At 48.1% G+C, this 13,263-nt stretch overlaps 1 protein-coding gene across 2 annotated transcripts in view; it reads left to right on the top strand.

Annotated features, from left to right (window-relative positions):
- The first annotated feature begins 225 nt into the window (after nt 1-225).
- The window catches only part of PRICKLE2 (prickle planar cell polarity protein 2), a 329,015-nt gene continuing 315,977 nt past the window's right edge, over nt 226-13,263 (top strand). Inside the window, exons 1-2 of one of the 2 annotated variants that reach the window (XM_045493430.1) lie at nt 226-437; nt 1,211-1,296. In XM_045493430.1, coding sequence (XP_045349386.1) covers nt 396-437; nt 1,211-1,296 — 128 coding nt within the window. In that variant the 5' untranslated portion in view covers nt 226-395. Of the gene's footprint in view, nt 546-1,210; nt 1,297-13,263 lie in introns of both variants that reach the window. The other variant, XM_045493429.1, reaches the window with a different exon arrangement.

The raw sequence follows: 13,263 nt of genomic DNA, 5'->3' as shown, positions 1-13,263 counted from the left end.
TCCCTGCCCTAACTCAGGCTTGGGCGACGGAAGAGCTTTTGTGGGCGGGCCCAGGTGCGGGACCAGAGTTGGCCACCGCGGGCCGGCGGGGAAGCAGGGGAAGGGAGAAAGTAGGCGCAGCCGGTGCGGGGGAGGGATGGGAAGAGCCCGTGGACCGCGGGGCGAACCCGGGGAGGCGGGGGGATGCCGGGAGAGAGGGAGGGACCTGCGGGCGGGTGCGCGAGAGGCACAGGCGAGGGAGGAGGGGGAGGCGTGCGCTCCGGAGCGAGCCGGGGGCTGCGAGGCGGAGACAGCCAGGCCACGGGCCGCGGAGCGTGCCCGCCCAGGCGACCCGCCCTCCCGGCCGCGGTGCGGACGGACCGACGGACGGCGCTGCGTGCAGGAGGCGCCCGGCCATGTTCAGCCGGAGCTCCCGGAAAAGACTCTCCAGCCGCTCGGTGAGTGTCCCCCACCTGAGCGGGGCCGATCTCCGGGTCCCCCCGGGCCTCCTCCAGCGCCCCTGCCCAGCCTCCCTCCGCCCGGCGGCCGCGCACCTGTGGCCCCAGGTAAGCCGGCCCCAAGCGCGGGGGCGCGTCCGGGGCGCGCGGGAGCGCTCGAAGGCGCGGAAAGGGTTAAGTCCGGACCCCCAGTCTGGGCGAGCGCGAGACCGGGAGCCGTGGCCCTGTGTGTCACAGTGTAGGGGTGCCCCGGAAAGCCCCCTCCCTCGCCTCTTAAGGCAGATCGGAATCCCAGTTGCAGAGCTCCACCGTCTAGCCTCTTGGAGCTCTAGCCGCGGACTTGACTTTGGGCTGTCTTTTGGGGTGTCCTGTGCTGCCCCCTTCCCAGGACCAGCAGCCTCGCCCTAGGCGAAAGCGCGATGGTAGCTTCTCCAGGACTCTGGGGAACAGAAAGGTCTTGCTTTTGTTTCTTAGAAACCCATGACCATGGTGTCTGGGGGAGACAAAGCTCCAGCCATGGCCATTTCTCTGTGGCTTGGTGGCCACGCAAGAGGTAGCCCGCCTGGGTCCTCACACCCTTCCCCACACGAGAGACCACCCTTGGGGCACCGGCAGCGCCCCGCCCCAAGTCCCCCACAACGGGAGAGGGACTTTGGAGTCAAATCTGATAAGGTGGGGTGGGAGGGGCAGGTCATTCTGCCTGGGTTGCCAGTGGGGCTTTGGAGAGAGCCCCCGTGGTGGAAATATGGTTGTGTTGTCTTTTTGTTTTGAAGTTGACTGGACTGGGGCGGATAGAGAGAGGCCAGCCATGTAACGCCTGTGGTGACCAGTGCCCCGGGTTCGCCTTGCATAAATGGAGGTAGGATGCCTTTTATCCGATTCCTAAAGACTTAACACTTCAGGGGAGGAAACATGCATATATGCGTGTGTACATACATACATATATTTATCTCCTTTTGTAAATCTCACTTGTAAGTCACATGGAAAGAATGCAAAGCCTGTTCCTTTAAGAGTGGGGCTACATCTGCTCCAAATATCCAAGGTGGAAGTGGTGGCCAGACACTGGGGGATGCGGGAGAGCTGGGCTCAGGCTGCATTTCCCTGATGGGAGAGTTTTCTGTCCCTCCTACCCATACTCTGTGTATCTAAGTTGCTGAGCCCCAAACAGTGCAACTTGGCAATGACTCCAAGGGCCACAGTGCATCGTGTCGAGGACAGCTGGTGTTTGCCAGTTGTGTTTTTAATTCGGCCCCTGTAACTCTGGGTCCCACCCACAAATCCACTACTGCCCGCCTGCGCTGTGTCAACCCTCTTCGGTGGCCAGATGTTTCTTATTAATGTACCGTGAATGTTGACTTCCAGGCAGCCCCAGCCTGGATTGGAATGATTATGTTTGGGAGATGCGGGATCTGGGTGCCCTCCCAGTGCATCTGGCTGCTCGGGCTCTGGTTGGGAACAGTTGGGGTGCAGTCTTGCAGGCTCCCAGTTTGATGATGTCAAGAGAAGAGGTGGATCCTTCTTGGCAACTTCATGAGAAAGGAAAACGCGTGACAGGAGACTATTCTCTGACATCCTCACACGTTCTCCCTTTGATGAGTACATCTTTCCCCTTTCTCCACCACTCATAGGGCCCTTTGATGAAGGCCGTCTCTGGACACAGGGGAGGAAAGGTCTGCTTTGATTTTATGTTACCCCTCCGTGCAGGCTTCTCTACTGTCTCCCAAACGGTAACGCGTGCTGGGCACCCAGTTAGGAGGAAACTCCCAGCCGGCTCCTTCAGAAATTAAATGCTTTTGTTCCTGCCTCAGATGGGTCTGGCAGCCTCTTTGCCTTTGTTTCAGGGCACTGAGCGCAGCCCTTATGGCTCCCAAGCATTTAATAACTTCTGTGTCAGAGGCACGGCTAGGCGACCTTATAAATATGTAATGGGCAGCCCTAGGCATCCATCAGTGCCAGTGCTGTGGCCCAAATAGTTGGCCCCTCGTGTGTCCCAAACGTGAACGTGGGTGATGTGCGGAATAGGTGTAGGAACCTTCTTTGGTAAACCAAATCCATTATGGCAGGACTAAGGGCCTCTTCCTGTCTGATCTGTCTTGTGCTCTAACTGGTGGTGGGTGGGGGGCGAGGCAGAGTGATGAACAGGAGAGTGATTCCCAGCTCCTCCCCTACTCTGGAGCCTTTGGGTCACCTGACCAGGGGCCTGTTGGGTAGTAGGTCAGTGTGGGGGTGTGGCCTAGCGTGCCTCCTTTCTGTATGACCTCTGACCTCCAGTAAGCCTCTCACCCTCCTTAGGTCTCGGTTTCCCTAACCATCAGCTGGGAATCAATGTACTTAACTCACGGCGTTTTTGTAGGGATGAAGTGAGATACTGAAAATACATTGCCCGGTGTCAGGCACACAGTAACTGTTAGCTATGTTTGTTAATTATTTTGAACTTCCTCAGGGAAGGAAGCGTAGCTTGCCCATTTGAGTCTGCTGGGTGTCCGGGTCACTTTAGACTCTGACGACCACAGCTTCTTGGAGAACCTTCAGCCCTTTGAATCCAGCTGATTTTGTGATGGGGGAACAAGTGTTGTATTTTCAGCCCATTGTGGAGCCTTTCTTTTGGAAAGAGACCCTTTCATTAGGCTGAGATGGATTTTCGTGAGTGAAGAAGTCGTTCCCCGCCCCCCTCGGCAGCAGAAAGGCTTCACTTTGGCTCCATGAATGGGGTTTTTTATGGTATTTCCAACCATTGCTGGAAAGGAAGCAGCTCCTTGCTTTCGCCCCCTCCTTTTCCCCCATGGGCATACTTTCGGGTGACCTTTTGGAGAAGAGGGACAGCCATTTCTGGGTTACAGCGCAGTGTTCTTTTTTGGCAGTTGGGAACCCCCAGCGTGCTCACTTTCTGCTCCTCTGACGGGGGGAGGCTGTGAGGCGCTGGGAGAGAGAGTTGTGCCTGGGAAGGAGCCGAAGGCTGGCCTGACAGAGGCCGAAAGGCTCCCTGTGGTCTAACCCCAGGAGAGAGGATTTCCTTTACCCCAGAGGACCAAGGCACCCTAAGTATTACTCCTCGGCCTCTTTGCTGGCATCTCTGCTTCTACACAGGTCCCCTCCAATCCACTGTCCCCCAGCAGGCATTCCCCCAGAAGTGGAACAGAATCGCGTCGCTGCATCCAGCACAAAGGCACGAACGTTCTGGGGAGGAAGCCTGTTGTCAACAAGGTTTGCTTCCTCCTCTGGTGTGGTGGAGGGCGCTAAGGCTTTGAAGTCCAGACGGAGCTGGCCTGCTGTCCTGCTCTGGCTCGGACCAGCTGTGTGACCTTGGGCAAATGACTTAGGCTCCCTGAGTCTCATTTCCGTCCACTGTCAACACGGGCTCTCTCTGCTGAGCAAATATTTGAGTTCCTGCTTTGTGTCCCGCACTCTGGTCGTGCTGGGGATACAGCAGAGAACACAGCAGACTGGATTCCTGCCCTCATTCAACAAATAATTACATTTTAGAGAAGGTGGTTGGGAAGGCACTTTGTGAGGTGACATTTGAGCAGAGACCTAAATGAAACAAAGGAAGGAGGAGGACGACGACGACCCTGTTCATTCAGACCTGGGGCAGGAGCCAGCTGTATCACCATCTCCTGGGAGCTTGTTAGAAATGCAAAATCCCAGGCCCTGTCCTAGACTTAGCGAATCTCAGTGGGAACTTCAATAGGATCCCCAGCTGATTCATGTGCAGGTTAAGGATAGAGAAATGCTGAGTTAGAACCCTTAGCCCTGGAGGAGTGCTTGGGTGGCTCAGTTGGTTAAGTGTCCCACCTAGCCTTAGGTTATGATCTTTCGGTTTGTGAGTTCGAACCCTGGGTGGGGCTTTGTGCTGACAGCCTGGCACCTGTTTTGGATTTTGTGTCTCTCTCTCTTTCTACCCCTTCCCCACTCGTGCTCTGTCTGTGTGTGTGTCTCTCTCTCTCTCAAAAATAAACATTAAAAAAAAAAGAATAAAATAAAATATAAAAAAAAAACCACTTAGTGCTGCGTATGCCACATCTCTGTACTTCAGGGCTCTCTCTGTGTGAATAAAGATGCCTAAGGTCCTCTGGAAGTCTAGTTTAGTTCATGGAGATTTTCCTGAGTTACTATACTCTCTCCCCATTTGTGTCATGACCCATACCTGCAGGGGGCGACTGTGGGGATTTGTAGAATTTCTCAAGAAGAAAACCCTAAGTGGATTTTTGTGTCTTGGGGAACAGAGGGCTCACAATTGGCAAGCAGAGTGCTCTCCTCCACCTGATCTGGGGCAGCTGGGGAGAGGTAGGCACCCTTCCCTGCAGGTGACCTTGCCACAAAGAAGCAGCACGTCAAGGCAGCCAAGGGCAAGCCCCACGGCGGCTGGGGCTCAGAGGAAATTTTCATTAAGAGGAAGATTAAGGCATCTTCATGGACTGTGAGCAGAACAAAATCATTAATAACTAAGCTCTTCGTGCACTATGAGACAGCGTTCTCAGTGGGGGTTAATTGGGCTTGCTTGTTTGCAACCACTTTGAGCAGGGAGAGAAAAATAGCCGTTTTTACAGTGAAGGTTTGCCCTGTGAATACCTAGGCACTGATGAATAAAAATAGTAATGATAATGCCAGAGCCGTCAGCAATAACAAGGATGTCCAGACCTCCACGTACTACATCCATTTCTGGTTCGTCTTCACCAGACCCTGCGAGGTAGATTGAGAAACTGAGGCTCAGAGTTGTTACATAATCTGTCCCAGGTCTCCTGGCTATGGAGAATGAGTTGGGATTTAGCTTGAAAACCCAGATTCATTTTCTTGTGACTCACCGCCTCTTGTCACCTCTCTTTTGAAAGGCAGAGGGCTCTCCGGTCACATCCAGCCTGCAGGTGGATTTTCTTTGGTTTGCACAGTGTGTTAAGAGGCCTTTTTATAACGTTAAAATCCAGGTTTCCAGCTTCTCTTTGAAAATGCAAAGATGTGATAGCAAGGAGCCTACTTTGCTCCCTGGTAGCATATGAGGGCTCTCTCTTTAGATGGACGTGACCTTGGCTTGCTGTGATCTCTGACATTCTTGTTGCCGTCAAGGATCTCTTCAAGTATTTAGGTGACCTGTCAGGTACTGGAAGTGATTGGAGTTTGTAAATCCTGAGTGAGCATTCTCGTCTCTCAAAACAAAAAAAGTGATTTAAAAAAACCAGTAAGCATCTGTAATAGTAGCTACGGTTTTAAAAGCATGGACAGCGCCAGGCCAGTGTTTTTACATCCTTCTTGTCTTGGACTTATAGCAATCCTAGGAGACGGTGCAAATATTTATACCTGTTTTAATCGATAAGGAAACTTGAGTTTCAGGGTTAAACAATTTGCCCGAGGTCCTACAGCCATCAAGTCTATGGTATTCCAGCCTTGTTTGACTGCAGAATTCTGTGTCTGGACCAGGACTTTTCAGACTTGGCTTGCATGTGAATTCCCAAGGCATCTTATTCAAATGCAGATTCTGATTGAACAGGCTGGAGGCCCGGGCCTAAGGTTCTGCATTTCTCACAAGCTCCCAGGTGATGCTGACACTGTTGGTCCAAGGACCACACTTTGAAGAGCAGTGGTCTGGACCAGGGGTTGGAAAGCAAGTCCTGCCGGCCGATCTGACCCTTCACCTGTTTTGTTTGGCTCGTAAGACATACGTGGTTTTAACATTTTTTAATGGTTGGAAAAAAAAATGAAGGCTATTTCATGACATAGGAAAAATGATACGCAAGTCAGACTTGAGTGCCCATAAATAAAGAGCTCTCTGAACAAACTTACACACATCTATCTGTTCACGGACTGTCTATGGCTGTTTTCTTGATACAGTGGTAGAGTTCAATATTTGTAACAGATCGTATGGCCTTCAAAGCCAAAAAGCATTAACTGTCTGGCCCTTGATGGAAAATGTTTGCCAATCACTGGCCTCTACCCCTGTCTAGGGGAATATGCAAGTAGCTTCTCTGGGTTTTAGAAGAAAGGCATCTGAGAACCTTTCCGAATCAGGGCTAGAGGAAACTTCCCCTCCACCCTGGATGAGATTGGTGCAGAAATCAAAGACAACCAAAGAACCAGGGAATAGACCAAAGCCATTTCTAAAGGGCACGTGGAGATGAGGCTTGCAAGACCAGATCAATGAACCGCCAGTGGATTCTAAGCTCCTTGTAATCCCTTTAACGTTTCAGCTTTGCTGATAAATGTAGATTCGACCTGAGCATTAAAAGGCGGGCTTTCGGAACAAGCCTCCTGGAGCTGCACTTTCATGAGCAGCTGATGTGGAAAGCCCAGAGCCTTGGTAGCGTTGTGAGGTGGTTTTAATTATGCAGAGCGGTTTGTCTCTGGACAACCGGCGGCCTCTCCAGGCAGGATACTTTGGCCCCATGCAGCCGCCCCAGAGGCAGTGCTCACTGGGTCAGCCAAGACTGCCTTGAAAAGCATCTTAGTTACCCTGGCAGTTGTGTTGATTGATGATTAGGGTGGTGATCTGGGGAGACGCCGGCCTGGTTTCCTTTAGTGGATTGTAATTTGGCTAAGAAATGGGTTCCCACTGATTATTTTGCTTGGGGAGGAAAAATATGCTGTCTCGGTCAGTTGATATGCCAAGAAAAGGGGGAAAAAAGGCGATCGTGTGTGTGTTTGTATGTGTGTTTGCACCCAGGACTTTTGCCTGGAATCTTCAAAGCAGGGAAGGAAACTTAGCCCAGAACCTTGCTGTTTGGCTCACCTTATGTTATTGGCATTTGATGACATGCTTGTTGGAAACTGAAACACCTTAGTAGGATTTTTCTCTTGAGGAAACCTATTAGTTTATCCTGAGATATTATTATTGTCTCTCATTTCAAAATAAGGCATGGTTGTTATAAAGTTTTTTTTTTTTTTAATCACACTCTCGCACACATGTACACATACAAAACTTATATAGCACAGAGAAGAAGACCTTTAATTGACTTTTGAGATCGGGGTCAGTGAACTACAGCCAGTGGGACAAAATCAGGCTGCTGCCTGTTTTTTGTATAGCCTGCTCTCTAAGAATAGTTTTCATAGTTTCAAGTGGTTGGGGGAAAAAAAGAATAACATTTTGTGGCGCATAAAAATTATATGAAATTACAATTTTAAGTCCATAAATAGAGTTTCAGTGGAACACAGCCATGCCCATTCGTTTAGTATCCTCTCTGGTGGCCTTTGCAATAGTAGAATTGAGTAGTTGAGATGGTCCTCGTGGTCCAGGAAACCGAAAGTGTTTGCTACCTGGCCCTGTTCAGAAAGTTTGCTGACCCCACAGCTAGAGATCTATTGCTTATGGCTTGCTTTTTATTTTCTCAGATTCGTTCAAATTATTATGTGTTAATAAGATTTTACAGAGAATATACATTCTATATGGTCTTTTATAGCATACCTTTTGTTCATAATAAATATTTTTGGGGACATCTTTGCATGTCATTATATAAAGAGTGCAAAGATCTAATACATTTCTTAGCTCTTAGAATCCAGGGTATGGGTTATCACTGAATTAAAACTTTTCTGTTCAAGGCTGCTTTGGTTGTTTTTCCATCGTTCCTGATTATATACTATATGATAATAGCTTTTCTTCTGCTTCAACATAGTTATGTGGCGCTCTTATCAAACTGTCCTCCAAATGGCTGGTGCCAAGTTCCACCCCTGCCGTTGAAAAAATTTGCGTATATTTATGTGTTCTTTGGGCTGAAACTTTGAAACATCTCAGCTTGCACAGCAACCTTGTAATTAATCCTTGTTTAATCACCCTGAGTGACAATTTGTACCCGATGGATAGTGAGGAAACACAGAGCATTGGTGTCAGTCATTTGGTTTTTCAAAATAAATCTTATTTGTCTTTAATCCTGAAGGCGGTACTCACGTTCTGTCGAAAGGTTGTCATTCATCCTGAAGCTTGTATTGGTTAAGGTCAGTGGGATGAAGGGGAGGGAGGTGGGGACCTAATAAATGTGTTATTTTGTGGTCTGTCGGTTCAAAAAACTGGAAGGTTATCCTTTATCTCTGCCATTAATGACTACCCCAGAGGGAGTTCCCTATGGACAGAGAGAGCATTCCCTCAAGGGAATGAGTCCCACATCATTGAGCATTTTGAGATCAAAGGGATTCTACCTGCCTTGTGTATGGGAGGGCCGTAGGGGGTGATCTCTGGGGAGAAACGTGTACTTTGAGATAGTGTCATAAAAACTTCTGTGAAGCTTATAAGGGCTTCTTTGGGAGCACTATAGCTGAGTGGTTAAAGGGATAGGCTTTGATGACATTTGGCTGGAATTATAATCTTGGTTCCGCCTTTTACTAGCTAAGAATCCTTGAAAATGTGACTTAACCTATCTGGAGCCTTTCTTGGTTTTCTCATCTGAAAAATGGGATAATATCACGTACTCTTACAAGGTTGTCTTAATGAAATTGTCATGAGGATTGCATGGGGTACAGCACGTAATGTGCCTCATTGTGTGTGGTATTTAACATGAGCTCCACATGTTTGTGGTTGAAAGAAAGAGGAGCAGAAACAGGATTGGATAAGGAGCAAGAAGGTGTGGGTTCATGGCCCTGGAAATTGGAGATTCAGTGACCGAGAATAAGTCACTTCCCCCACCACGAACCGCGTGCTTCGTTTGTTAAATGTGACGCGTGATCATTAACTATCATGCGTGATGATTCCCGTTTTAAGAACTTCTGTCACAAGAGGTGGAGTCCCCTTCACACACACAGACACACGCACCCCACCGCCACCGACCACGTGGGAGTTCAGGTTCAAAAGGAATGAGAATTCCGGAAGGAATAGCAGATTCACATTGCTCATCGCACACTTAGCTGGAGACATACACACTTCAGATGAAATGGAGTTGAGTAAAATGGGGTCCTATACCCTCACCATCTATTTGCTTAAATGAGGTGTTCATAGGATGTTTGTTAAAACAACTTGCAAACCGTCACACGAAGATAACATTTAAATTTTGCTCCCGGGGTCAGTATGTAGAGAGGGGCCTTTTTTGTGCCTCGCGCCCACCAACTGCACCATGAAAATTCATGTCCAGATGAAAACCATTCATCGTCAAGGAAATGCTTAATCCTTGTAACTCAAGCCTGCTTAAGAAGTGTCAGTTTTTGTGGCTTCTGGTGTGCCACAGGAGACACTTTGACCTATATGATCATTATGCAGAAGCTCCCTTTTGTAAGGCATGAGAAACAAGGATATTTACACAATGTTTGAACCCAAGATCCTACCCTGGAAACTCCCAAGATACGATCTGGCCTGTACCTGTACCTGTATTTTGTTGACATGGTACCAGCTTTAAAATTTTCGGGAGTTGCCAACTTTTGACATTTTGTGTAAGAAATCAGATTTGGGTTTTTCGCTGGAACAGTGAGAATTTCTGACAATTCTGGGCTCATATTCCTCCCTTCCTTTCTGATAGGAACACGTGTGTTTCACTTTTCTGCAGTCCCCACCAGTCTCTCTTGTGTTACACCTGGCCTGCCTCACTCATTGACATCGCTGGCTGGTTGCTATAGATCTCTCATTTTGTGCTACTAATTTCGAGAAGCAAGTGGGCCATTATGCACGACTGGAAGGCTGGTAAGAATGGCAGAATGGAATAAAGTCGCCCCTTGGCAGGGGTAAATGCGCTGAGCAGGTTGCCTAAGTAGCGAAATTTTCTCTGTCTGGGAGATGCTCTTTGGAAGGAGCCCACACTGTTGACGGTCTGCTCTGTGCTTGGCTTCTTTCGTGCAGTGGCCCATGGCCCCCTTAGAACAATTTTCTGAGGCACGTATTTTATCTGCCACTTGGTAAATAGGTGAGACTGAAGGAGGTTAGGTAACATGCCCTAGGCCACCTGGGCAGTAAGTAGTGGGGTCAAGATCGCAAGGTCTACAACTGAGAGAGGGTGTTCAGCTCGGGCATTTTGACTCTTGTCTAAATATCAAACTATACCTTGGGGAAAGCCTTCCTATTCTCAGTGGTCTGGGGAGGAGGTCAGACTGTTGTCTACCCTGAACAAAATGTCTGAAGAGCGCTGGGCTCGTTGGTTTATTTGTGGATCCAGTCTTAAAGGTGAAACTCTTATAAAATCAAGGGGTATGCTCTTGAACTTAGTAGGGTGTCTGAAGGGTGAGAGATTGGCTTCTTGCAGTTTCCCCATCAGATCTGCATACACTGAAGGGGGCTCCACTCAGCTTGTTGGCAGCTTTGCTGTTCAGTTGGGCGGTCTGGGGCGCTTGTGAAAGGCAGGGGTCTGCAGAATGCCATTTGCATGTTTCCCAGAGGAGACCTCCACAGGAGAGGTCGAGAGAGAGATTACAGAGCATCCCCTCTGCAGCCAGCTTGAAGTCCACAAGCTAAAAATAAACACAATCTCCAGATTTTGGACCTGTGCTTTGGAGCTTACGGTCCCCAGCGTTTTACAGATCATGACACCACGATACAAAACAGATAGCAAGCACATTTGACGGCTGGGAGGCATTTAATGAGAGCCTTATTTGATTTTATGTTTGGTAAATTACTTGGGGATGCAGAAATTGCTTTCACAATTCTTAAAAACTGGCTCATTATGAATACGGGTAACATCCAGACCGGGTCCTCCAAGTTGAGTGCTGAGGAATTAGGCCTCCCGGGGGCTTATTATAAGAATGCAGGTGCTTTCTTTCTTCAACGACACTATGAAATTACTCTGATAATATAATTTCTCAAAGTCTTTTCTTCCACAGTCAGGCACCCAGGAGCACACTCCTGTCATTTGCATCCTCGATAACTTGGCCTTCAGAGCTTCTCCAGTGACTTACTGAGTTGTTTGCAAGTTACAGTGGCAGTTTCCTTTCATCTTTGTGAAGCCCCGGATTTGGAGGCAATAGGGGACAGGAATGTCTCCGTCCTCTTGGGTCTGGGATTATCTGAATTCAAAGGGAAGGACACGTAAATGGGTTTCCCTGGGTTCTGGGAGGTGGGACGGCTTACTAGATGTATCCACCTGCGAGGGATTTTGGAAAATTTTGTTCTTTAACTTTCAAAATCCTGGTGACATCAGCATTTTAAGGCAGGTTTATTTCTTATTTTTCAAGTAATTCCGATCAAACTGTTGAATGATACGGGTAGCATTAGGGTGTGATTTCCTTGTAGTGGGTTTTTTATGTAGAGTTTTACATAATGGTATTAGTTTGCTCCAGCTGCCAAAACAAATTAATACAAACTAGGTGGCTTCAAGGAACAGAACATATTCTTTTACAGTTCTGAAGGCTAGAAGTTCAAGAACAAGGTGTCAGGACTGTTGCTTCTCTCTGCAGGCTCTGAGGGAAAATCCACTCCATGCATCTGTCTTAGATTCCTGTGGCTCTTGGCAGTCCGTGGCATTTTTGGCTTAGTGATGTCCCTGCCATCTCTGCTTCTATCATCAGGTGGCATTTCCTTTTATGTCTGTGTCCCTTTCCCTTCTTATAAGGCCTTGTCATTGGATTTGGGACCACCCTCATCCCGGATGATCGCATCTCAAGGTCCTTAACACAGTTACATCTGCAAAGACCCCTTTCCAAAATAAAATCAAATTTAGAGATGTTAAGTGGATGTATCTATTGGGGAACCACTGTTCAATCCATTATGATAATAATAATCATGGTAGTAAAGCAGATACTATTTTGTATCCTTCTGCAGTGCACCCGGCTAGGGCTTTCTAAATGTGTTATCTGGAAAAGTACAGTAGTGCTGGAGGGCTGGGTGTTGACTTTGGGGCACCTTTGTAGGGAATACCCCTTTTGAGTACCCCTTTTGTCTTTTCTAGGCGCGGTTAAATGCTTGCAACAGGCAGGGATTGTACAAACAGCTATCAGTGAATGGAATTTGCTGCCCATATTGATTAATTCAGCAGTCTGAATCAGTTGACCCCCAGGTCACCCTATGAAGTTCATCCATCTTGTTGTAGCTTTTGTTGGGCTTTGCCAGGGAGATGTACAAGAAATGAACTGATAGCGTGTGGATGGGTTATTTGTGGGAAGAACTCTTGGCCCCGGGGCTTTCAATTAATGTCTAGGTTATTTAATTGATTCTCTTTCAAAGGGGGAAAAGATGGGCTCCCTTAGCAAAGAAAAATCTTTATAATCCCGGAAATAGATCCCATCTCCACAAAGTCCTGCCAGGAGTAAGTTACTCCACTCCCCAGCTCCTCCCACTCCTCTGTAAACACAACCAGAAAAAGTCGAACATTAATTGCATGTCCCCGCTCCCTTATTTCTGTTCTGTTAAATTCGGCGTGAATGGATCTAGGCTTTTCAGAATAAATGAGCTGAAATAAAATGAAAGCAAATTCTGATTTTTCCACTTATCATTATCACATGAGCTATCAATTGACCATTTACACAGTGCGATGGATATCCTGTTCTTTTTTTTAAAAATTTTTTTTTTTTCAACGTTTATTTATTTTTGGGACAGAGAGAGACAGAGCATGAACGGGGGAGGGGCAGAGAGAGAGGGAGACACAGAATCGGAAACAGGCTCCAGGCTCTGAGCCATCAGCCCAGAGCCCGACGCGGGGCTAGAACTCACGGACGGCGAGATCGTGACCTGGCTGAAGTCGGACGCTTAACCGACTGCGCCACCCAGGCGCCCCAGGATATCCTGTTCTAAGCACATGTCTTATATCCTTACATATAATTCTTTAAACCCTTTATGAGATAGACACCGTGATCCTTCTCTTCGTGAGAAGACCCGGGTGCTGCGTGTTGAAGTTACTTCCCCGAGGTCCCACAGCTAGTTAGTATTGAGACCAAGGTTAGATCTTATGACTCTGACTGTGGAATGGGCTTTGAGCACCATATTCTTTGCCTGGCT

This window comes from Leopardus geoffroyi, chromosome A2 (genome assembly GCF_018350155.1).
Source record: "Leopardus geoffroyi isolate Oge1 chromosome A2, O.geoffroyi_Oge1_pat1.0, whole genome shotgun sequence".
In the NCBI taxonomy this organism is placed as follows: Eukaryota; Metazoa; Chordata; class Mammalia; order Carnivora; family Felidae; genus Leopardus; species Leopardus geoffroyi.
This window is presented reverse-complemented; position numbering and strand designations above follow the sequence as displayed.